Here is a 24,094-nt window from a genome sequence, read left to right as displayed (position 1 = left end):
AAAAGAGCTCCGAAGTGCAGCAAAAAAAAAAAAGTCCACATACCTTAGTCTTAACTCAAGGCCCAAGCTAAGGCTCAAGGCCCAAGGCTCATCAAGCAAAGCGCTGGCACAGAGAGAGAGACTGGATATCCACCATTTGCTGAAGTGGTCCTGCAGCTAAATATTTTGCCGTGTCAACAAGCATCGACATCCAATCAGCGAAACTTACAGAAGGGCCCTCGTCATTTTTTTCCGCGAGCAGCACGGTGAACTGTACTGCATTTCCCTTGTTTAGACTAACCCGGTCATCATCACATTTTCGACCCAATTGCTCTTGCGACTACCATTGATTTCCATCATCGCATCATGAGCACGCATCCAACAAACCAAGTTGCGCGCACGTAAACAACTGACTCTATTGCTACGGTTACGACAACGACCGGCACACTCGCGACGACCCGACACATCGTCACCGGCACGGTTTGGCTGCCGTACCTCCAATCCCCATCTAAACTCCGGTGTTCTGGTGCCCCCGTCCCAATCATCCACCAGCCCCTACCGCATCACATCGCGACACAACCGACCGCCATGTTTTCCTCGCTCAACAGTGGCGCCGCCAACAGCACCGGCACCCCAGCCAGCAGTACTCGTGGCCGCCGCCGCCAGCGACCTGTATCCGATGAATCTGTCCGCCAGCCCAAGGCCAAGCGCGCCAGAATACCTCTGAACGAGCAGACATTCAACCCCGAGGCCAACCAGAACGAGACATACGAAGTCAAGCCTGCGCGATCCTCTGTCGCCAGCCTTAAGCAGGACGGCATCGACGGCATCGAGAACAGCCCGTCGCAAACCAAGAAGGAGCTCAGCTTCCGCTCCAAAAAGGCTAAGACCGGCGAGCGCTTGAGCAAGGGAGATGGAAGTGTGGTACTAGTATGTCAACAACCCCCAACACCTACCGGCCACTGGGTGACTTGGTGACAAAAAGCAGCTGACGCGCATCAACAGACGAGTAACAATGCCTTCGCCGTGAGCAAACTACCAGCCCTGCCAGACAGGCTTCGAGCAGATGCACAAAGTGAGACAAGTCCGCTCCTGCAGTCCCCCTCCATCTAACTGCTACCTACCGTTGACCATGAGAGTGTTTGCTGACTTGGCCACAGGCCGACAACATGGTGTCCTCGACCCCTCCACCGGCTACGCCCTGAGCCTCACCCACACACACGCCGTTGTATGGCCATATTCAGTTTCCTCTTCTTCCCCCGAATCCTTCACATTTTCGCTGCCATATCCTTCGAGGCACTCGAGTGATCCCTTACCGCTAGGGTCACTTGTGCCTCCCTCAGCCTCTTCGTCCGAGCCAGGTCTGGTCGTTGTCATGCCTACGAGCGGGAAAATCACATACTGGGAATCCATCTCGAGCGCGTCAACACTCGACTTTATGCGACAACAACGCAATGGGGTCGAAGACTCGATATCGGGCATGTGGTCGAGCGAGAACGTCATCCAGATCGTCAGCGCCGAAGCAGCCGCGGGTTTCGTTCTGGCTTTCAGCAGTGGACGTATGGCCTACATGAGCGTCCGCGATGCCCATGGCAAGCCCGCCATTGCCCTACAATTTCTACGCACAACCCTCGGACCGTCAACCGGAGGCATTTTCGGCAGCCTTCGACACTTGGTCTCATCCTCCTCAATCCAGGGCGAGATTGCAGCTGTGAGATCTGACAGGTCCCTGAAGCAGGGAGAGCAAACTGTTGTTGCCGCAACAGTCAAGGGCCGATTCCATGCCTGGAAAATCCATCGCGGTGGCCACCATGACCTGCTCACCGAGTTCGATGCCAAGGAGACGATCGTCCGTGCGATTGCTGAGGTCAATACCGACAATAGCCTCTCCCATGATTCCCTCAAGATCCACGACTTCGCTTTCGTCCCCAAGGACATGGACGACAAACACGCCGACATGAGCCAGCTACGCCACGCCCCGGCCTCGGTCACCCTTCAACACATACTTGTTCTTGCTTCTTTGTCCAGCAAAAACGTCGGTCGATATTTCCTCGTCGAAGTCAACATTCCAAATGGCGCGTCAGCCGAGACGCCCATCACTGTTGGCACCGTCAGGCCTATCACAAGCTATACAACTCCTCCGGATCCGCATGCGCTGGTGAAACCAAGGCTTCACCTGCCGAGGCCAGCCGTCGTCTCTTTTCTCGTGTTCGAGCGTGCAGTAATTATCGCATCGATTGCAAAGGCCCCAGCGTCCCCCGACTCACAATTACAATTCGAGAACCACACTCTGCCCCCAACCTACGAAGACGTGATAGACCTGAGGGCAGACCCTACACTTGAAGTTGTTGCTTCTAACGTCGAAGAACCGCAAGCGCCAGGATCCGATGAGTCTCGCACATACCGGATCAAGGCCAAGAACCCTTCAGCTATTCTTCTTATCCGTGGGACGGGAACGGTGCGCGTTGCAACCACCGACATTGAACGTTTCGCGAGCGAGCAGCCCCCCAAAATCACCCCCAAAGGCAAACTCGAACAGGCCGTTTTCTTCGGCATCAAGGATGACAATCCGTTGGTCTTTGATGTACCGCGACAGTTGCCTTTTAGTGATAAGGAACTTGCCGACGCCGCCCTCGAGCTCAGCCAGGATATTCTAACCTCAAACAGCCCTCATCTTGCCAGTCTAGCACCTCATCTCGAAAACAACATGCTGACTCGTGTGCGAGCTCTGGAAAAACTCATCGTACACCTGAATAGCCTGAAAGTGAAGCTGGGCAGGGCTACCAAATGGGAGTTGCTCTGGAACGCTGAGAAACTGCAAACTGCTCGCTTGGTTTGGGCCAAGCATGAGAAGTTCGTCCACGACCGTGCCGACGACGACAAGAAGGACCTCATTGCCGATATCGTTTACTACATACGTGACGAGGAAAAGAACCAACCCAATGTCGCCAAAGGAGAAGTCGACACGCTGCGACACTGGTTTGTGCATGACTCGCACAGGATGAATATCTTCCTCGCCTGGGCGTACGAGGTCATCAAGTACCAGTCCAAGGCCAAGGCAGCCAACGTTATTCTGACGCGCTTGATTTACGAAGCGGTCGAGGTTATGAATGGCGCACTGCGGGATGCAATGGAGTTCCGCAGGAGGCATCTTGCCTTGTACGGGTTGTCCGGCGAGAAGCTTGCCAATGGCATTCTGGCCAGCAATTATGCCGACCTGCCAAACCCTTGGACCTCTGATCAGTTCATTGCCAACAATCTCAAACGTCTAGTCGAATTGGCCTCGGAATGGGTCAACACCGACAACCACGCAACCTCGCCTACTGACGCGGAGAAGCCACTGATTCAGCGAATTCGTACACTATTACCTGATCTCACCGAGGTTTACCTGACGTCATTGCAAGAACTGTCCCGGTGGGCTCTCGTCAGTGACGATCCAAACACCGTTAAACTAGGCGAGACGTTCGAGGAGACCTACCAGAGTGACCGTTACGATAAGATCATTTTACTGGCCGCGTCACAGAACTGGACAGCTGCATATAGACTTGCGGAAGAGCACAAGGCACTTGACGCTCTTGGTCTGGTCCTGATCACAGAAGAACAAGAATACAAAGCAAAGCTTGAACGAGGCGGCCTGTCTCCCGAGGAAAGCCGACGGCTACAGGATCTACTGGATGCCAAGGCCGAGCAAAGGCAGACCTATATGGAAAAGTACGGCAAGGAATTTGCCTTCCCTTACTACGAGCATCTCATAGATCAGTGTGGCGTCGACGCAGTACTGGAGGAGAATGGCGACAAGCTCTTCAAGACGCCGTTTCTCCGTACGCACCGACAATACGCCAAGCTCTCTTGGATCCATGACATCACCACAGAAGGCGATATCATCAGCGCAGGAGACACTTTAGTCGACCTTGGCTTGCACCGCGAGAACAAGGTCTGGAACAAGAAGATTGAGCTTAGCTTGGGTAAGCTTGCTCGTATGGCCGAAGCGTCGCGCCCTTCCAGCAAGGCCTCCTTCAGTGCTCAAGCTGCCACTATCAGCGCGAATGTGACAGAGGCCGGTGTTGAGGCGATTGACAAAGAGCTTGCCATTATCCGAATTCAAGACGATCTTTTTGAGCAACTTCGCCCTGTGCTTGAGACCGCACTTGACGAGTCAGCTCAGCTCGCTTTAGTGGTTGAGGCTTTCGCGCCGAAAATACCCAAGAAGTATAAAATCCTGTTGGATATCTTTGAAAACGGCCTTGATCGACTGCTCAAACGCGATGCTCTTGACCCTTTGACCTTGATCGATATCCTTACTTTGGCTCAGCTCGACGCTGATTTCAAGCAAGCCATGCCAGATCAGTTCTTCGAAGCTCTTGAAGTAGCTCATTACGGAATCAAGGACGCTGCCCAACGGGAGGAAGCCGAAAGATTAATCTGGAGGAGATGCTTCCTTCGCGAAGAATGGACAAAGATCAACAACACCTCTTTGAAGGGTGATACCGATGTCATGGAAGTCCTAGGAAACACCGAACTGTTCCAGGTCTTCTGTGTGCTGTATACGATCCGTAAGTACCCTACACCTCTTTTTATCCCGTTGCCTCCCAAAAATGGCTACATATATATCCACTTGATCGTGACCACAAGCTAACCTTCACACATCAGAGCATGAAGCTGAGCCAAGGAATTATCGACGCTGGCTCCCATCAGAGGTCTTGGGTGTCTACACCGAACAACCAGACAAACGTTTCATCAAAGGCGACAAAAGCACTCGTGAGAAGCTCTTGGAGGCGATGCAGTGGGAGGACAACAACCTCAACAAGCACATTGAGAAACACCGTTTGGATCATTGGGCGAAGGAGACTCGGAAGCTGGCTGAAGCAGCTGTCGACGACCATGCTGATACGAAAACAGCAGAAGGCGCAATCTCGCCCGCCTTTTCGCCGTCCCGGTCTAGATCGAAGGCCTCCAACGGCTTCACGCAGAATGGCAGCGCACACTAGTTAGGAGTGTTTGTAGAGAAATGTAGAAGAGGCAGAAAGCGCTTGTCAGTCTAGATACTTGTTGTCGGCATGGAAGCAAGCGCGGTACAGGATGGTTAGACAAGATGAGCGCAAGATGAGCGCAAGATGCGCAGGTACAATCTTTTTCGAAGGCCTCTAATCGGCTAATGGGTTTTCTTCAAAGTGGTCAATACGGCTTCCTGGCGTTAGTAAAAAGCAGATCTGAAGGATTGCATCCAGGCGTCAGTGGTTTTTGAGGTCACATAATGGACCTCTTGTTATTTTGTTCCGGTGTATTTTGCTTCTCAAAAATGGCGTATAAGCCTGTTGGCAGTGAACTTATCATCGGGGCCATTCGCAGATGATTCAAAGCCCGTCCCCATCAACTGTTTGAGGGAGAAATGCCGGGTCATGTGTGCACTGCGTGACGTCGAACGGGTTTTCCATTCATACATCTGGTCATCCAAATGACCATCCACATCAAACTTCTTTTGGCAGTGCTGGAAACTGAATGTTCACCGATAACTTACCAACTTGCCGTAGGATCAAATAGAGATTTCTTCCATGGACCAGATCAGACAGACATAACTGCACCAAGAGGCGGGAGTCAATCTGATCAGAGACTTGCAATCAGCACGGTACTCAAAATGTACTTGAAGCTGTGCCCGACATGAATGATAACATACTATGTGTCATTAATGTGAAACTACTATAAGCATACGCCGCAGTCTACGCATATTCGGCGAACACGGTGATGACTCTAGGAATTTTGGCAGTTGTGGCAATTGTGGCAGTCTGTTCATCCGTGATTTCGACCATTACCTTAGCGATCATGTTAGTAGACAAATCTACCACAAGAGTAAAACTGGAAAGGATATTCTAGAGGCAGACCCTTATAGCCATGGAACCACCGAACAGGCAGAACCCGCAGAGAGCAGGGATGAGAAGGATATGCTAGCGTTGCTGGAAAGTTTGGCTTCTGACATCTCCAGATGTGCGATAAAACCAGTCATACGACAGTATTGTAGAACGCTAGTGATGCAGTAACAGCTCTGTTCGAGTTACAAATTGTATGGCACCCTGAATTCCGCTATCATGCCGCTTAACCATCTAACCCAAAAGTTTGAACATGACCACTGTTCCCTAGTGAATGTCGATCTGTAATATGTAGGTGGGATAATACTTCACTTCTGACGTCCATGAACGATTTGTTCTAATGGTTGGTGTGTCTGTGGGCCTTGCTGTGTACCCGTCTGGCATGGAATAAGCTTATGCTTATGCATACATGCAGATTACATTTGCACTCTGATAGTTGATTACTATAGAGAGACTATGGAAAAACGACGACCGCTCTTCCAGTCAATCTTCCGGCCCTTAGTTCGTCATACGCCTTCTGCACACCACCGAACGAGAATTACTGCACGTCAACTCTCAACTTACCGTGCCTCAGTAAGTGACAAACCCTCTTTTCAAATTCTGTCGCGTGCTCCCCAGGCTGACGGCAAATTCACAACTACTAGCCATCAAACCCCCCAACCAACATTTAGTGTTACACCCTCCATACCCACAAGCACAATACGGCCTTGGGGACGAGAAACCTTGGCTGCAAGCTGGAGGGTAGTAGCTGTTCCAACAAAATCAATGACAACATCAATACCGCGCCCATGAGTCAGTGCGAGAATCTCTTCTCTTGCAGCATCTCCCTCGCCCTTAAACTTTGGCAACGCAGTATGGATTGCGTAATAGGCAGTGACTGCCGCATTAGTTAAGGGGGCGAACATAATTGGATCCTCGTTGCTGATTGAAACAACCTCAGTGCGAGGGACGAGAAGGTATTCCTGATAGGCCATCATCATAACCACAACCTCTCGTCATCCCGATGGCTCCCCATTGGTATACTTCGCAGTGTTGCTCAGCTCCATCTGTACAATATTCACAAGTGCCGCAGTGTCTCATATGATGAACCACAACGGCCTCGCCGACGGACAGGTCTTTGACGAGCTTGAAAGCTTTCATCATCTCTGAAGACAAATTGGGATCGGAATCCGGAGTAGACTTTGAGTTATTTGATCATGAAATATCGACAGCAGAGCAAGCAAAGTCGGCCTGTTGCGTACAGATGATCCATCTAATCGAAAGCGTTTAACACTTTCGCGTCTGGCATAGCTCGCAATGACTAGAAAACTAGCCGCATATAATCATTGGGCACGAGGTTAAATAGTCTCCCCACCGACGGGGTGACTGAACCAGGATATGATGCATGCCGACGCATGTTCGTCTGTCACTGTGCCTGTCGATGTATTGATTCTTATCCGACGTGGGGTACGCTGTAAGTGTGCAACTTCTGTCCACCTGGGTTTGGGCTCCTCAACACACGCATCGTGAACATGTTCAGGAGATGAGCTAGTGACACTGCGATTGCGTTCAAGTCTTTTCACGAAGGTATGCCACTTACCGAATCGAGCACATACTTTGGATTCTCAATCAAGCGGTTGAAGGACGGAGTAGGGATCCACGGCATAAGTGATGAACCCCCTGCTATGATGGATTCTATAATATAATCACTCGTGAGAAAAGTCCATTATCAATACGAGTTCCGACCTAAGTTGACAAATTTCTCGGATGCTACGTTTTGGAAGTATTACAGTTAGTCCTTCGGGAGTCTAATAACAGCACGTACGTCGTGCAAGGTTCAGACTACGGTGTCTGGTTGTACAGTAGATTATCTAGGTTAGTCGAGTTTGCATGCAACCTTTAGTTTCGAGATTTTAGAGTGTCACGATTGGCACTGCGCATCCTATCTAGCAGAACCTTGGACTGATATGCAAACATTGGTTCTTTGATGTAACTGTAGGAAAATTTTAGATTTTGCTCTTAATATTGCCGATTACTTCAGCAAACTAGGGGATCGAAGTTATATTAATGATAGCCCGTCCGAAATGCATAGTGAGGTCTGGGGGAGGGAGGGGGGGTCAAAGGCAGCGGAGTCGCGCTAGGTGGCTCGGGACCGCTTGGCAAATTTTGGTATACTATAATTCATACCCATACTGCTATATGTTATATTCGATTCCGAAGGTCCGTTAGCCTAGCCGTGCAGTGGTGAGCTCGGCTTATATGTCAATATAGAGACTCTGTATATTAGGCTTACTTCAGAGCCTCAAATCATCACCACTGCTCCCACGGCGACTAGTTGTCAATATATTCAGCTGAGTCTCCATTTTCAAAAGCGATGGGCAACATTGTACCAACTTGGAAACAACCACAGCTGACGAGGAACGGAGTACCCATCCAAGATCCTCGAGGCATCATGCCCCGTTTAAAGGTTTCTGCCATTGTAAAGCAAAGAACAGAACCCCCGAGATCCCAGGCAGGGGCACAAATTACACTAGGATATGCACCCCAGGTACCCTTGCCTGCAGAGATATCGAAGCTTTGCGACCCCCACCACTCAATGCTGTGCCGTATTTCAAGCATGGTGCACATCATGATGTGATTTCTCAAACCAGGCAACAAGAAGCTCAGGTGCAGCCTCAGTTGTGTTTTTTTGACCAGTTCTCCATGTTTTGATGTCACTAAATATTGTAACCAAGGATCATAATTCTGCCGGGATGGAGAATATATTGCAGTCTACAATTGGTGAATTATGCCGCAACGGCAGCGACAATCAATTCGGTCCGCGCGTCGACGTTTCTTGTCGCCCTTTCGACTTCACGCTCTTGTTTGAGGACATTTTCTTCGCTGCATTACCCGCGACAATTTTCCTTTGCGTTTTGCCTTTGCGCTTACGCACATTGTGGAAGTGTCCAAACGAGGCAAGCTCACACAAGCGTGCAACATGGAAATTTGTATGAGACTCCAATGGACCTTCTTCGACGAGAGATGTGACTAATGGACTTGGGTCAGGTTTTTTACACCGTGCTTTTAGCTTTCCATGTGCTTCAGCTGGCATTCCGTCTACAGGAGCCCCAGCTGAACACTTCCATGTCAACCGCCTCGGAATGTGTCATGACTGTCATGGTAATAGCCGCCGGCGTGTTATCGTATCTTGAGAACCAGCGCTCAATTCGACCTTCGGACCTTTTGGTTCTGTATTTCTCGGCGTCCAGTCTTCTTTCCGTCCCAGGTCTTCGTTCATATTGGTTAGCTCAGTCCTCCACGATACTTAGGTCTCTGACGACTGTTACTTGGTTGATGACGACCCTTGCTGTATTCCTCGAGTCCGCCCAGAAGACCGATCTTGTGCGACCTGTGGAAAAAGGTGCTTCGAAAGAGCAGCTTGTAGGTTTATGGAGTCGTGTATTCTTTTCGTGGGCTCTGCCCTTTCTACGGCACGGATACTCCAGTATCCTCACCATTGCCCAAGTTCCGCGCGTTGATCACGAATTAAGAGAAGATGTAACTTGGAATAAGCTGCAATCCTACTGGCATAGTGTTAAGAAGGGAAATTATCGATTGCTGAGAGCGACGTTTTGGTCACATCTGTGGCTGTTCGTCTCTGCTGTTCCACCACGCCTTGCCTTGTCTGCGTTCGTTTTTTGTCAACCGTTTCTTATCAGTTCATCTGTATCATATTTGGCTACTGAGGCTCAGAACCGTGCTGATGAATACTTTGCACCGTCCCTCATTGGTGCTTTTGTTCTTGTCTACCTTGGAATTGCTGTGAGATACCTGCCACAAATGCTTGCGAGGTAACTGACAAAGTGCAGGTATCACGTGCTTTATATTGGCGACAAACTAATCGCACAATTGTCAGTATCCGGTCATGTTTAATAGCCATGGTATACCGTCATGCGACAGGCCTGAGGGCAGCCAGTCTCAAGAATACGGCCATTGTCACCTTGATGGGCACCGATGTAGTGCGTATCCACCCCTAAGTCCTATGAAATCCAAGTTCTCTGATCTCAGGGACTATATTCGTCGTGCGTCTCTTCAGTCTCGGCGCTAATTAGCCTTTTTATTTCTTAGGAAAGGATTGCTCAAAGCCTGAGACTAATTCATGAGCTCTGGGCATCGTTCTTGGAGCTTGGTATAGCCTTCTGGCTCTTAGAGCGACAAATGTCTTGGGCTTTTCTAGTACCGTTGATTATCACTTTAGGTAAAAATTTATTTTTCCGAGCCAAAAATATCTTGGAGATTTTCGGTGCTGACTTCGACATAGCATCTGTGTTGATGACTTGGGGGTTATCTAATCGCGTTGGTCCAGCTCAGGCCGCATGGAATGAATGCGTCCAGCACAGGATCGCAGTAACGTCATCCATGCTAAGTAACATGAAGACTGTCCGTATGCTAGGTATGACCAAAACCATAAAAAATTCCGTTACAAAGCTCAGGGAGCTCGAACTTCAAACGTCAGAGAGGTTCCGCGTGCTTCTCATATGGCAGATCCTCCTGGGTAAGTATTGCTGTTCCTACGATCACACAGCTCAGCAGATCGAAAATGCGACACGTCCTGACTTGAATCTAGGGAATGCTCCTGTGACAATTGCGCCATTCATCACTTTTGTTGTTTATGCCATTATCGCAGTGGCTACTAAGAGCGAGGCCTTAATATCGGCTCAGGCCTTTGCATCACTTTCTTTGATAAGCCTTGCAACATCTCCATTGATCAAATTCTGCCAAGCATTGCCAAATCTTGCCCAAGCTGCCGCGTGCTTCGGTCGTATTCAGGATTTCTGTTTAAAAGAAGCCAACTTACCAGTACTGAACACTTCAACACCTTCCACCGATTCATGCAATGATACTCTCGTCCTTCGCGAGATGAGTCCTATACAGTATGGGGACGATGGTGTCTTGATGCGTTTTGAGCGAGCGGATATCGCATGGGATTCAAACTCTGGCTCTGTGTTGCGAAATCTTACCTTCAGGCTCTGCTCCGGACTGACTGCTATTACTGGGCCAGTTGCATCGGGGAAGTCGACTTTGCTATGGACTATGCTGGGAGAGACGATATTAAAAGCTGGTTCCATGACTTCAGCTGTGAGAGAAGCAGCATTTTGTGCTCAGGTGCCGTGGATTATGGATGACACCATTCGTCACAATATCACGCTTGGCTTGGAGTTTGACGAAGAATGGTACAATTTTTCGATCGCCTCCTCTTGTCTTCAGAAAGATCTGATGGAATTGCCCCGAGGTGACGCGACGTCTGCTGGAAGTGACGGTGCTTCTCTCAGTGGAGGTCAAAGGCAACGAGTTGTTCGTAACGGTTCCAAAGCGCGTGGCAATCATTGAAACACATGGCTGACAACTACAGGCCCTTGCTCGTGCTATCTATTCTAGACTACCCATCGTAATTCTTGACAATATATCAAGCGGACTTGATGCCAGGACCGCTAGCGCCTTGTGCAACCGACTCTTTCGATATGATGGCCATTTTCGCCGGGCCGGCATATCGGTGGTTATTGCAACAAATGACGGTAAGTATTCCTTTGGCCACATATTTAGCTGAAAAGTTTGACTAATGTCAAGGATTAGAGAGATTTCTTCGGTATATGGATACTATCTTAATTCTGGAAGGTGGCAATGTCCTCCGTTCAGGAAGCTATCAGGAGCTTTTTCGCGCTGGACTTGTTGAGCAGGATAGTTCTAGTGAAACGTTGATGGAGGTTGCCCGCACAAGTTCAAGTGACTCAAGCAGATTCACACAGCAGGAAACACGTCATCAAGCGATACATGATCAAACGGAGGCACCTTCAGACTTCGACGCAAGACCAAACGGAAACTGGTCAGTCTATGCTTACTATGGGCGAAGTGCCGGAGCTCGTTCCATATTAGCCTGGGCTATCTCACTCTTCGTAGGTGCTGCCTGTAACGGAGTAATAAGTAAGCATCTTACCAAGTAGTTTGCGTTATTTCCAGGATTGACTGTGAGCCAGCCATATGGATTGAAGAGTGGACGGAGGCAAATCAGATACAACCAAATCATCGACTCGGTTACTATCTAGGCATTTATGCTGTTTTCGTGATTCTCACCAATATCAGTACAGCAGGCGAGCTATGGTACGTTGGTTCTACACGTCTCAATTTTAGGTACGCTGAGATTTGACTGACTTTCATGTTCCGCTCTCAGGTTCTCCTTCATGAGGATTATCAGCGATACTGCGTTGAAGCTGCACTCGGACCTCTTAAATACTACATTAAGGCAGGTCAAGGCTTCTGAATGGGGTTTAATGTTGCTAATACGAATGTGAGACGCAGGGCTCCGATTTCTTTTTTTCAACAACAAGATATTGGAAGGATACTTAATAGATTTAGCCAAGACATGGATATGATCGACATGGTTCTGCCTATGCAGGCAGCTCAGTTTACTACAGGTATTGATTCTACTTCATTTCTTTTCTAACTCATCGTCGCAATGATCTAACGACGAGAATCACCTAGGCGCAGCTTATGGCACCGTCCAGCTCGTCATTCTCTGTGTTCTGGGTAGATACTTGACTGCCACGGTCCCAGCCTGTGCAGGCGTTTTGTTCTTTCTGCAGAGATATTACCTTCGTACTTCACGACAACTCCGTTTGATCGACATTGAAGCCAAAGCACCGCTGTACAAGCACTTCATTGAGACTTTGTCGGGAGTTACTACCATTCGCATGTTTGGGAGAGGCCCAGCTTTTCATCAACAGCACCAACAGATGCTGGACTCAGCTCAGGCACCTTATTATATGTTATTATGTATTCAGCAGTGGCTCGTACTAGTATTGGATCTTATAGTGGGAGCACTTGCGGTTATCATAGCCGCTATAGCTTTATCACCCTCTAGGCTGTCGTCAGATAGTAGTATCAGCGCAGGGGACCTAGGTGTGGCATTAGTCACTATTCTGCAGTTCAACAGTTTACTTTCTCAAACTGTACAGACATGGACCAAGTTGGAGACATCAATAGGAGCAGTGTCTCGGGTACATAACTTTTTGAAAGACACACCCCAAGAACCTGTCGGCCACCTTGCCATACAGACGGAGTGGCCACCTCTGGGGTCAATTCGATTTGAGAACGTCGTCGCAGGTTATGTGTAAGAGATTTCAAATTTACCTTTCGTTATTTCCACATTGATGCTCTCATCTAGAAAAAACCATAAATGCTGATAATAGTGAACTAGTACCCAAGATCTTCCCGTCTTGACGGACTTGAATCTGAGTATTGGTCCCGGAGAGAAGATTGCTATTTGTGGCCCGTCGGGCAGCGGCAAATCCACAATTCTCCTGGCTCTGCTCCGTATGATCGATATTCAGGGCAACATAATTATCGACAACATCAATATTTCTCACCTGTCCGGCGATGATTTACGCTCGAGACTAAACGTTTTACCACAAGAGTCCTTTTTTCTTCCAGGCACCATTAAATCAAACTTGGATGTAAGGGGATTGTCTTCGATGGATGCCGTACAAGTAGCAGTTGAAAGAGTTGGACTTTGGAACAGAGTGCGCAGTCTTGGAGGACTGGAGGCTAACTTGGACCCTTCTCAGTGGTCTCAAGGTGAAAAGCAACTCTTGTGTCTGGCTCGAGCCATCTTGACGCCAAGCAAGGTGCTGATTTTAGATGAGGCTACCAGCAGGTATGGCAAATGAGTCCAGCACAGCAATAATCTTGACGCTGACTCGTCACAGTGTCGACGATAAGACTGAATCAATCATGCTCGATGTGATTGGAAGCACATTCAGAGAGCAGACCATTATTTCGGTTGTCCACCGTTACGCCAGAATAGAACAGTACGATCGCGTTGCAGTGCTTAAAGAAGGCAAGATAGTCGAGTACGATACACCTCAGACTCTGTTGAGCCACGATTCTGTGTTCGGAGAGCTGTTCCGAGCGTATGAGTCTAAGCAATTTGAAAGAAATTGAATTTCGAAGCCATCAACACACTGAGGCTTGAATCCCTCTCTATACAGGTAAGTGACCGGCACTGGTACTATCTGGGAAATGTATTAGACTTCAAACTGACTTAAGGGACAGGTGTCATATTTGAGTATGCTGGCAAGTGGTGTATATAAAAGTTCACGGACACTACAGATCGCTTCTAATGGGCTATTACTAACATATAGCGGAACAAACTCGACAATATTAAAGTTTAGTAGATGTTTTAGGCAGATCGTACACTATAAGCATCATACATGTGGATTTTGTATAGATAGAACCTAAGATCGCAACCTGTATTTGTAGTCAACGCAGAGAAGAGATTTTGTGATCATCCTAAGCCTTAGTAGCCACCTGAGCCTCGGCGGGCTCGTAGTCTCTCCAGACGAGTCCTTCGGGAACATCTCTCCACTGGAGATCGCCATCAAGAAGCTCGGCCATCTGCGCCCATTCTTTCTGGACACACTCAGCTTTGAATGCGTTACGGGGTGTGATCACAGCCCTGAAGGGCCTGGGTTGTATCAGCATCCCCTCCGTCAGATCACTCATATCTGGGACGATCTCCTGCCCATGTTCGTCGTTTGCCCTGAGGAAGTCGAAGGCCCAAAGCAGTCGCGATATTGCCAGGAAGAGCGACCTGTCAGCAATGTGCATACCCTGACACAAACGTCGCCCGGCGCCGAAAACGAAGTGGTCTCGCTTGGATGGGTCGGAGTTGGATGCCGCCTGTGCGGATGTTTGATGGTCGCCGGCCCATCGTGTGGGGTCAAATTTTCGTGGATTTGGATGACGTTTTGCATCGTTTGCGACAGCCCTGGATAGTGATGAAGATTAGTCGAAGAAGGAAGATTCGCACCGGAACCGGCCAATGCTTACCACACATTCCACATTACCCCTGCCCCCTTGGGTATCTTATATCCTAAGTATTCGTCATCTTGAATTACAGCATGAGGTACGCCCAGAGGATCAGTGGGCATCCACCGCAAGCTTTCTTTCATGCAGCCCCTGATATAGGGTAGATCAGGAAGATCGTTCAAGTCAGGCAGACGGTCTCCACACACGCGATCTATCTCAGCCTGTGCAGCTTGGACGACTTCTGGGAATATCAATAAAGCTTGTAAAAAGCCAATCAGGGTCGAGGATGTTGTATCCGAGCCGGCCTCGAGGAGTGATCCGCTAACGTACCCAGCTATACCATCGGAGAAGCCTTGCTCGTCTTGTGCTTTGACAAGGTCGACGCAGAAGCATGGCTTCGATTTACCTTCCTTGAGCCTCTGTTTTGTGTCCAGATAGTGCCCTATGTAAAGTGAATACTCCTTTTCGTGGAGCTTCTTGGCATAGCGTCTCATGGGCAGCAGCGCATCTGGCAGACGCTGAAGTATTGGAAATACGTCTAGCACTGCAGCTGTGTCGCTGCCCATGACCTCGCTCCATTTCTCGAAACCCTGTCTCAATTTTCAGGACGCTGTCCATAGGTCGTGTCAAGGGGGCACGTACATGGTAAAGCTGCGTAAGCTTGGGATCGTCGATATCGGTCGTACGAAACCCAAATATCATCTGCGTCGTTAGGGAGTTTGTATAACGTCGGATATGATCGATAAACTTGTCGGGCGAATCCAAAAACCCCAGCAACATGGCCTTGTTCTCGAGGTCTTGGTAGGGTACATATGTGCGCGCGGCTTTTATGTTCAGGCTATTGTGCACAATGCCGCGAATCATGCGCCATGTTTCGCCATATTTCTTGGGGTATACATCAGTTTCATCTTATAGGGTTCATGAATCGCGTACCATCAACAGCATTCGAAATCCTCCACCGACGATATCTCCGAGGTACATATCAGGCCGTGACGAATAAATGTTGCTACGCTTGTCTAACAAGTCCTTGATAGCTTGGTCCGATGAGAGGACGATCATGACCTTCGTTCCAAGTATGAGTGAGTAGACCGGGCCATATTCCTCGGCCCATTTTTGAAACTGAAGGTGCGGCTTCTCTTTGGGTATCAGATGAATATTACCGATAATAGGAAGCGTTGGAGGGCCTGGCGGGTAGCCTTTTGGCCGCCTGCCAATCTTGGCCAATCTGTAAGTAGAAAATACAAGAGCAGCAGTGAGAAATACAACAATCAATGAGATAGCCATCTTCGAGCTTCACGGCTGCGACGATTGCAATGTGTGCATCAAGGTTTACTAGGGTTGGGAATGAGATCAAGCAGATTCGTATATTATATTACTGAGTAAGCCATCCATCGACACGCAGCAAATTGCCGGTCCTGCTACGTTGGAATGGTACACTGCATGGCATTTGCATATTGTGGGCGGCCGTTTGTAAATGTGCAGCAGTCTGCGGAGGCTGCATATTTGTATCACCTTTGCAATGATTCTTGACTATGTATATGCAGTCAGCATTGTGAGTGGATACCCACCGTGGATCGAGACTGGTAAGTTGCTCAAATGCCGTAGGGCGGGTATCGTCATAGCTTCATAACCCTCACAAGCAAGGGTGGTCGTTTCGTCCCCTGCGAAATTGAGTTGGGCTCTATCACATGCCTCTCTACATAGTACGAGACGTGGCCCAGATTCGAGCGGCAGGAAGTTATGTGAAATGATTGGCAAGTCGATGCATTTAATTGCATGAAAGATGTGATATGGGCTGGCGAGAGGTATTGGCAAGTAGCCGCGTTCGTATAGACTGCAAGCTTTGCCCGATAATGGCACGGCAATACTTGGCTGGTCTCTTCGGACAACCAGAGCCGACTCACAGCTTCGACCCCGGGTCAAGACCAATAAAGGCGCCATCGTTCCCATACAAAACATCCATGAGCCCATGCATTCAAATATATTCTCGAGCAGAACCTTCATGTGAGATTTGTTGACCGACACCTTCTACCGTACACATAGGCCTCTTCGCACTCCGGAGCTCGAAAATTGCATTGTCAAGACTTCAGGCTATAGCTGTTGGTCGCAGCACTACAACCATAGCAATTGGTTGTACAGCTCCCACGCGGGGTTTCCGGGAAAGCTGTTCATTGGCAGACAATGTTATCAACTCCAAAGCTTTTGCAGTTCTTAATCCCAAATGGATTAGCACCATATGGACCTATGGGAGTGCTAAGTGGACTTCATGGAGGACCAGTTTGAAGACATGGGCCCCTGCAAAAAGTTCACGGGAGCACAATCAGTTGTGAAAGTTGGACGTGGCCTCCGTATACAGGATCAACATTGGAGGACAGTTGCGCGGGAGATATCATTTTTGGACCTCTAGTTGGCGACAATAGCGAGTCACACGAGCTATGGTGAAGACTGCTCTCGCCTGTGCTCATCTTGTTGTCCCGATGACGGAGAAGTCTGCGCACTTGGGATGGCAGTCAGAAGTTGATATATAAAAGAGCGGGCAGCGCATCTCAACTGCGGTGTTTTATTGCTCCTTCAGAGACTTCAAAAAAGTTGCTGATTCAATGAAGTCATCTGATTTAGTTGGACTTTCGATTGTTGTGTTATTCTCAACAAGTCTGTTGATTGACCAGCACTCACTCAACTATCATTAAGTTATGGAACAAAGCTAGCGAACGAAGTGAAGCGAGCCAATATCCGTTAACTTAAAGCACCGCCCCACTTTCAAGGTACGAGGCGCGTCGTTGCAGCGCGTCTTGTCACTAACCATATCCAACACCAACTGGAACACATTTTCCCGCCATGCCTACTGACAAGACTATCTCCGAGAGACTCAAACTTGGTCAAGCTTCTTATAAGAGTGGCAACTTAGTCGAAGCATCACATCATCTCAAGTCTGCATCTAAGAGTTGTGCCTGTCAAACAGGCAAGCCCAATCTCGAATGTACGTGTGTGAACTTCTCTGATGCCTGCAAGAACCGTACCTTGGATAGTGCCCTCCGCACATCTTGCAAGTGCCCACGACGAGCCAACAAACGCTGCAAGGATGAGTCGCACATCACGGCCCTGGGTAGTCTGGTCATGGTCGCCATAAAGGCCAAAGATCATAAACTTGCCCAGATATACGCCCAAAACCTCATCTACTTAGCCCCACGAGACCCCAGAGGGTATTTACGCCTCGGCCAGGTCTTGCGCCTCATGGAAAAGCACCACACTGCACTCTCAGTCTATCAACAAGGTATCGGGCTTGTGGCGCGGGCAAACCCTGACCACTCTGGTCTGAAAACTCTCAAAGAGCAAGAGAGCATCCTCCGGAAGCTCACATCACAAGTAAGCATTGCATCCTTGCTATGGGATTGGTCTGCATTTTAGGACATACTTTGCAATTCCCCCTTGACTCGTCAACCGCCGTCATAAGATTATCAAAGGTACTGCAGTGGCATGCGATGCTGACTTCCGCTAGGTTGATCCTTTAGAGGCACTACCGGCAGAGCTGCTCGTCCTGGTACTAGGCCAGCTCAACACTAGACATCATTGTCGATGCCTTAGGTTGTCAAAATCTTGGAAAGCCTTCATGGAGAGCCAGGCCGCCCGGCCAACGTGGACATGTCAGCATTTCGACAGCAAGATCTCCAAGGCGCCACCCAGGACAATCAAGCCGTACATGGCACAGAGATACTTGGTCAAGTACCCGGGTGGTCAGCTCAGATCGCTCAGGCTCGACGACTGCCGAAGCATCCCGCTTGTGCGCGACAAGTTAACAGCAGTCTTGCGGGCGTGCCCCCAGCTTCAGCACCTTGCGCTAGACGGTGAAGTGATGCTTGAGACTGGCGAGCTTCCTCCTTTGGAGAAGATGCCAAAGCTGATATCGCTTAAACTCGCCCGCGAAGTGACCATTCGCATGCAACTTCTACAACACTTGATCGAAGCGTCTCGGGAGACCCTCGAGGAGCTCGATCTCTATAAGCTTCCCTTTCAGGACCAGGGCAACCTCATGCTACCTACACCGACCCGCTGGCCTGTCCTACCTAGGCTCTCGGCACTGCGGCTGAGGGGTTGGAACAAGCGCCACCGGGTTGATATGGATTATATCGTCTATAATACTCCAAATCTCCAAACAGTGTGGATAGACTTCATGTCATATACCACAAACCCTACGATTGCCGCTGCGGCACGATCTGGTCGTCCTTGCTGGCCGAAACTGAAACGCGCGTATGTTGGCGAGGACGTCGTATTCGGACCTGTGGGAGCAGCCCGCTTCCCACCGTTGCCCGAGTGCCTGGAAGAGCTGGTCGTTAACCACCAAGCTCTGCTTTCCGACTCCGTGTTTCACCCACCATACGTCACTGAAGCGGCAGTAGCGGGAACAGAAGATTGGGGAGCAGGAAGAAGGGAAGAAATTCAGGTATATGATGCTCCTCACAACGTCGCCCTGGGAGCTTTGATGATGCCTGCATGGCACCTCCCCTGCCTGAAAACGATCGTGCTCAAGGGCTCGGCGCCGCTGACGCACATGGCGTTAAGATGCCTCATCGGGCCTGCCATTTCCAGCGACAGACTGCGATATCTCGAGATCCACCCGTTTCCCTGGGGACAGTTTGGCCCCAGAGGTCAGGCCAGAGAGTGGGCGGGGCCCAGCGACGGCGCAACCGGCGTCACAACGCTGGGTGTCAACATGCTGAATGGAGAGCTGGGCCGCAATGTCAGCAACGTCGACGACGCTCTTCTACAGCTCGTGGGCCTCTTCCCTAACCTCGTCAACCTGGACATTGGCAGTGAAACCGTCGCCTCGCCTACTCTGGGACGCATCCTCGGATCGAATGGAGTCCAGACCATCTACCATAGCCAGGGGGCAAGTATGTTTGAGGTCAAAGACTGGGCCGAGTCACGGGGCAAGAATGTTGTCCAGGGTAGATATTACGACTACTACGCGCACAACCAAATGGTTGAGTCGACGGGCGGTGTTGTTAACGGCTTAACGAAGTGACGATTTCTTCTCAGTTATGTGTGGAGCCCAGCTGGATAGTCAGATGGATCGCATCATGGATAGGCTTTACTTAGGTACACATATACCGTGGTCTCGGTTTTGCCTCGTCCTTATTCGTGACTAAACTGCGTTCTGGTCATATGGCGACAATTAGAGGACTTCAGATGGGGTGGATAGCTGTGAACAAGGAACCGGAAAACGGCCCGTACAGGGCGTCACGGGGCTTGGCTGAACAATGGAGTAAAAGAGGCTGAATCAACATATAATATTACTGAATGTAGACCCAGGTTCCCGATCGACGTCACCCAAAGCCCCAAAAACCTGAACGCCTCATTAAAACCTCATTAACCCGACAGTCGGGTATTATGTTTTAACTCCTATTCCAAGAAAAAGCCTCTATTGAATCTTGGTAGGGTTGACCATATTCTCGTCACCTCGAAGGACTAGGCGCTCCATCTACATTTCCCTTAATCAGGCTGTCCAGCTCCCACGGATTAAGCGTACTCCTCCGCCTAGATATAGCCTTGTTTGGCTTCCTATCCCGTCGGCGTTTCTCTGGCTTTAGATCCTGATCTTGCGCTTTATCCTCCGGCCTCGAGAGCTCATCTTCTTCGACGGTCTCGACCACTAACCTGGGTGGCGCTGGTACATCTCTCTTCACTGGGTCAGTGGTTTGTTCTGCTTTCATCGGTGAAGGCTTTGCAGGAGACATGGTGGTCGTTGGCGGCTTCCGACTCGTCCGCGCTGCCTTGAGCTTTGCTCGGACTCGAGCCGCATCAGCTTGACGCTCGGATGCCTCAAGCTTGGCATTTATCCGAGCTATTGTTATGGGACTTTGCTGTGGTGGCGGTGGGTTGCGACGCGGAAGGCGGGAGGAGACTGGAGGTGCTGCAGGCGCTGGTGCGGGAGCCGGTGCTGATTTTGCTGCTGTTCCTCGGACTGGAGATCGATTGCGTGCAGCGGTATTGCCAGTGGACTTTGACGTTGGCTTTTCGGTCTTCGGTGCTGGTTTCTTCTCAGCTGGTACACTCGGCGCCGACGCTGTCCGCTTTGCTGCCTGTCTGGTGCCTGAAACGGGCCTGGCAGATGCCACAGGCGATCCCGTGGTGTCACCCGTCCTCTTCCTGCCGGAAGATCGCACTGGTTTCTCCTGTGTGGTCTCTTTCGGTGTTTGCTGTTTCGCACCGCGTGCCGGCGCCTCTGATGATGGCTTAGATCTCAGGACCTCGGTTGAGGGTTTCGAAAACAGTTTCCGAGTTGGATTCGAGCGAATCGGCGACTCGTAGGGTGCTTCAAACAAGGTGCTATCATACGATGCGGTAGAACCGTTTTTGTTCAGTTCTTGTGCTTCTGGTATTTCCAATTGAATATTTTTCTGGGAGCGTTGAGGCCTCACTCCATGCCGCGGTGGCGGCGGCGGCGTTGAATCGCGGCTGGCAGTAGCCACTTCTGAAGTCTTCTCCTCTGTGATCGTAGTGAAATCGCCTGGCCTCCCCCTGTGCGGGCCGCTTTTGCTGTTTTTCGACCTCCTGTTGGCGGCCGCATGTGAGTCTTTCAAGGGGCTCAGCCGCGGCGGAACCGGTAGAGGTGGCGAGTCCATGGAAGTGTCGGTTGACTCTTGGAGAACCTGCACATTGGGCTCATCTACTTCCAGCTCATCGAGGTCGACATCCTCTTGAAATTCACTTGAATCCGAGTCGTCATCGTCATCAACTCCATAGCCTGGTGCTGGTACAAGGCGCAATGATTCGGCAGGGTCTGTCGATTGTCGTGGTCCCAGTTGAGACGCTCCCTTTTCTTCTTCTTCTTCTTTTTCGTCCTCGTCGTCGTCGTCGTCGTCCTCCTCCTCCTCCTCCTCCTGCACGCACGACAATTCTTGGTACTGAGTTTCGCAGCCCTCGACAGGTCCCCTGGCGCCAGTGACACGGACAGGGCTGAGACATAACCCCATCTGAAGTTCTTCCAGGTTGACGGTTTGCCCACTCGACGCCATACGTCTTCGCCAACCCTCCATCATGTGAACAGCATCCTTCCAGCGGGCTTCCATACGCTCCCAGCCCTCGCGCAGGCGGGCGATCTCGGTATCACGGATTTCTACTTCCTCAATCGGAACGAAGGACGGGTTGGTGAGTATGGTTCTTAGGTGCTCTAGGATGCCCTCCAGTTCGCTTGCCAACTCGCCAGCATTCCTGTGCGGCGGCAGAGGAGCGCCATGTGTATTGTTCTCGGCAGCTTGCGTGCCTTCGTTAGAGAGGCGCTCCAGACCGCTCATCTCGCGCAAGTCCTCAACTGTTCGACGCACCAGGTTAAGAAGCGTGGAGTTTTCCTCGCTCAGGCTTGCCGCCAGCTCGGTAAGAAACTCATTTGTCTCCATTCGCAGGCTGTAGCCCTCGACCTCAGTGACACCACACCTGACAACGTCTTCCTTGCCCTCGACGCCCGTATCGCCTACTACAGTGATACTGACGACGTTGCGGCTCTTGTTCCCCCCTCTGACCCTCCCAGCGTCTACTACAGCCTTCTTGAGACTGTCAATTTGCCGGTCCCGCTTGCGCACCTCATTCGCACAGGCGGCACGACTCTGCGCAACCAACGTCTTCATCTTGGCCATCTCATCCTTGAGCTTGTGTACTGTGGATTCGGTGACCTTGATCTGTTGGCGCAAGGTGCGTTCTGTCGCTTCGGCGCCGTCGAGCTTGCGCTGTGTGTCTACCAGCTTCTCCGACAGCCTTTCATTTTCTGTTGTATGTCGCTGGGCGTCAGCTCGCAGGGCTAGCAACGTGTCGCTCAAGGATTCGCGGTGGGCCGCATCTCGCTGCGGGATGGCTCAATGTCAGATGGATAGTCCAGGAGGGGGTGCTCGTAATCAGTGGGAAGCAGAAACATACGTCACGTCGCAGTATGAGGTCATTGACAAGACCCATAATCTTTGCCATGGCCTCTTGGAGTCCCACGCCCGGGTCTGGGTCAGCGAAATCGATGTTTTGGCCATCGCGCAGCAGGCCGCGGGATAAGAGTTGGTTGTTGATGTACAGCGATGCTGTTCTTAGGTTGTCTGATTCGAGCATGGCCAAGGGCTGCCCCCTATCTGGGTTGGACGCAGATGACGACTGGGGTTGGTGTATATATTGCTTATGGCGACAGTATACGGCTGGTAGTCGTTGTGTGGCATCCGAGCACAGCACCAGGTTGGATACCTTGGCTGCAGCGTGTGGCTGGCTGGCTGCACGTATGCGTAGATAGCAGGAGGGAAAAAGCAATGCTCCCTTCAGGACTTTGCATGCTCGGAAGGAGAACAACGAGGAGAGTTGAATTGAAATCGAAATTGAAGCTGTCAAGGCTCTAGGGCTCACGGGAACGGTAAGAAGCGAGCTATGACAAGAAGACAGGGCTGTAGACACGCAACCGGCTAGGTTGATGCAAATGTAGCAGGCATGGAGCAGGCATGGAGCAAGCATGAGGCTCCGGCTCGCCGGTCATGGTGGAGAGCTCGCAGAGAACTCAGCGCAAGACGTGACAGGTGGGATGTTGTTTGGCGCCGTTGCTATGTGACTAAGTAAACAAAATGGCGACAGGGGTCTCTCGCAAGGGGTCTTGGTGCTCGGGGTATCGAATGCACGCCTCATTAGCTGGCACCTATCACTTGGGACCCTTACTGACGCTGGGCATGAAAACGGGCACCCGTACATTGTAGATTGATCAATTACGGGTCTTGTTGGATGGGTTGGACTCGTTCGCGAGGGACGAGTCTGTAGTTGCTATGGTACTCATTGCGGCGTGCCCCTCATCGGCCGGCTAAAGTGCTCTTTTTCGCAGGCGACAACCAGTCCACCACGGCTTCTTGGGGCGGACATGGGCAAAATTACTCATCAACTCGGCTCGACTCCATCATCTTTGTCTGTCTGCTACGACGGTACCCCACGCGTCCATGGCGTGTCGTGCCGTGTCGTCTTTAGTGCTAGCTTACAACAACCGAGGGCTAATGCACCGAACAAGGGCCATATCAGACCATTGAACAGATAGTGAACCGAGCCGACTTAATTGGGAAGCTGATCATCAGTCGATGAGTACCGAGTCTTTCCTATACGATGGCCAAACATTTTCGATCCGCTTTCATCCATCAAGTCTCGTATCACAAGTTCACAACTGCTGTACACCCCAGGGGCATTCCCCATGTGGAGGCGTGAGAGCGTGTTACTACTCCTACGTGTGCCATCTACAGAACCTTCTTAGCAGATCGTATCGAGCAGGACCCCCCATCACAGTATCTTGGGTGAGGTGGATCTCGCCGAGTCGAGGTTCATCAGAACCCATCGCTCTACTTGGTACAGAGATGCTGCTAGGAACCACAAGCCTGGAGGAATGGAGCAGACAGCGCCAACCAAGTCGCGCCACAAAAATC

At 50.5% G+C, this 24,094-nt stretch overlaps 6 protein-coding genes across 6 annotated transcripts; 3 read left to right on the top strand and 3 right to left on the bottom strand.

The window, feature by feature from the left end:
- Positions 1-567: 567 nt before the first annotated feature.
- Positions 568-4,967, top strand: BKA67DRAFT_536539 (Nup133 N terminal like-domain-containing protein; the record flags this gene model as incomplete). Its single annotated transcript, XM_046100173.1, has 4 exons — positions 568-909; positions 985-1,054; positions 1,140-4,532; positions 4,630-4,967. The coding sequence occupies 4 exons, from the start codon at positions 568-570 to the stop codon at positions 4,965-4,967; spliced, it is 4,143 nt and encodes a 1,380-aa protein (XP_045957100.1).
- Positions 4,968-6,414: 1,447 nt separating this feature from the next.
- Positions 6,415-7,121, bottom strand: BKA67DRAFT_567608 (uncharacterized protein). Its single transcript, XM_046102986.1, has one exon. It carries the CDS (start codon positions 6,821-6,823, stop codon positions 6,491-6,493), a length of 333 nt encoding a protein of 110 aa, XP_045957099.1. The 5' UTR covers positions 6,824-7,121; the 3' UTR covers positions 6,415-6,490.
- Positions 7,122-8,402: 1,281 nt separating this feature from the next.
- BKA67DRAFT_692125 (putative ATP-binding cassette transporter) lies at positions 8,403-13,987 on the top strand. Its single transcript, XM_046109202.1, has 15 exons — positions 8,403-8,812; positions 8,871-9,626; positions 9,674-9,823; positions 9,933-10,062; positions 10,126-10,359; positions 10,432-11,159; positions 11,218-11,380; positions 11,439-11,786; positions 11,840-11,963; positions 12,034-12,105; positions 12,162-12,277; positions 12,345-12,972; positions 13,060-13,515; positions 13,568-13,849; positions 13,914-13,987. The coding sequence occupies exons 1-14, from the start codon at positions 8,534-8,536 to the stop codon at positions 13,800-13,802; spliced, it is 4,419 nt and encodes a 1,472-aa protein (XP_045957098.1). The 5' UTR covers positions 8,403-8,533; the 3' UTR covers positions 13,803-13,849; positions 13,914-13,987.
- On the bottom strand, positions 13,988-16,146 carry BKA67DRAFT_567602 (cytochrome P450). The gene is made up of 4 exons (XM_046102985.1): positions 15,603-16,146; positions 15,312-15,554; positions 14,691-15,259; positions 13,988-14,628 (listed from the first exon to the last, which is right to left on the bottom strand). Exons 1-4 carry the CDS (start codon positions 15,951-15,953, stop codon positions 14,151-14,153), a joined length of 1,641 nt encoding a protein of 546 aa, XP_045957097.1. The 5' UTR covers positions 15,954-16,146; the 3' UTR covers positions 13,988-14,150.
- Positions 16,147-17,507: 1,361 nt separating this feature from the next.
- On the top strand, positions 17,508-19,692 carry BKA67DRAFT_536536 (uncharacterized protein; the record flags this gene model as incomplete). Its single annotated transcript, XM_046100172.1, has 2 exons — positions 17,508-18,035; positions 18,169-19,692. The coding sequence occupies 2 exons, from the start codon at positions 17,508-17,510 to the stop codon at positions 19,690-19,692; spliced, it is 2,052 nt and encodes a 683-aa protein (XP_045957096.1).
- Positions 19,693-20,122: 430 nt separating this feature from the next.
- On the bottom strand, positions 20,123-22,760 carry BKA67DRAFT_536535 (Afadin and alpha-actinin-binding-domain-containing protein; the record flags this gene model as incomplete). Its single annotated transcript, XM_046100171.1, has 2 exons — positions 20,123-22,507; positions 22,581-22,760. 2 exons carry the CDS (start codon positions 22,758-22,760, stop codon positions 20,123-20,125), a joined length of 2,565 nt encoding a protein of 854 aa, XP_045957095.1.
- Between the last annotated feature and the right edge of the window lie 1,334 nt (positions 22,761-24,094).

This window comes from Truncatella angustata, assembly GCF_020726525.1.
Source record: "Truncatella angustata strain MPI-SDFR-AT-0073 chromosome Unknown BKA67scaffold_5, whole genome shotgun sequence".
Taxonomy (NCBI): Eukaryota; Fungi; Ascomycota; class Sordariomycetes; order Amphisphaeriales; family Sporocadaceae; genus Truncatella; species Truncatella angustata.
Note: the sequence above shows the minus strand (reverse complement) of the source record. Positions and strands in the feature narration are given on the sequence as shown.

Bases quoted from the DNA above. Each gene is read 5' to 3' on its own strand.
- BKA67DRAFT_567608 (XM_046102986.1), bottom strand. From the start codon at position 6,823: ATGATGATGGCCTATCAGGAATACCTTCTCGTCCCTCGCACTGAGGTT.
- BKA67DRAFT_567602 (XM_046102985.1), bottom strand. From the start codon at position 15,953: ATGGCTATCTCATTGATTGTTGTATTTCTCACTGCTGCTCTTGTATTT. The intron at 15,260-15,311 runs GTACGTGCCCCC...AAATTGAGACAG, and splicing joins AGCTTACGCAGCTTTACCAT to GGTTTCGAGAAATGGAGCGA. The intron at 14,629-14,690 runs GTAAGCATTGGC...ATCACTATCCAG, and splicing joins GGGGTAATGTGGAATGTGTG to GGCTGTCGCAAACGATGCAA.
- BKA67DRAFT_692125 (XM_046109202.1), top strand. From the start codon at position 8,534: ATGTCACTAAATATTGTAACCAAGGATCATAATTCTGCCGGGATGGAG. The intron at 10,360-10,431 runs GTAAGTATTGCT...ACTTGAATCTAG, and splicing joins CATATGGCAGATCCTCCTGG to GGAATGCTCCTGTGACAATT. The intron at 11,787-11,839 runs GTAAGCATCTTA...ACTGTGAGCCAG, and splicing joins TGCCTGTAACGGAGTAATAA to CCATATGGATTGAAGAGTGG.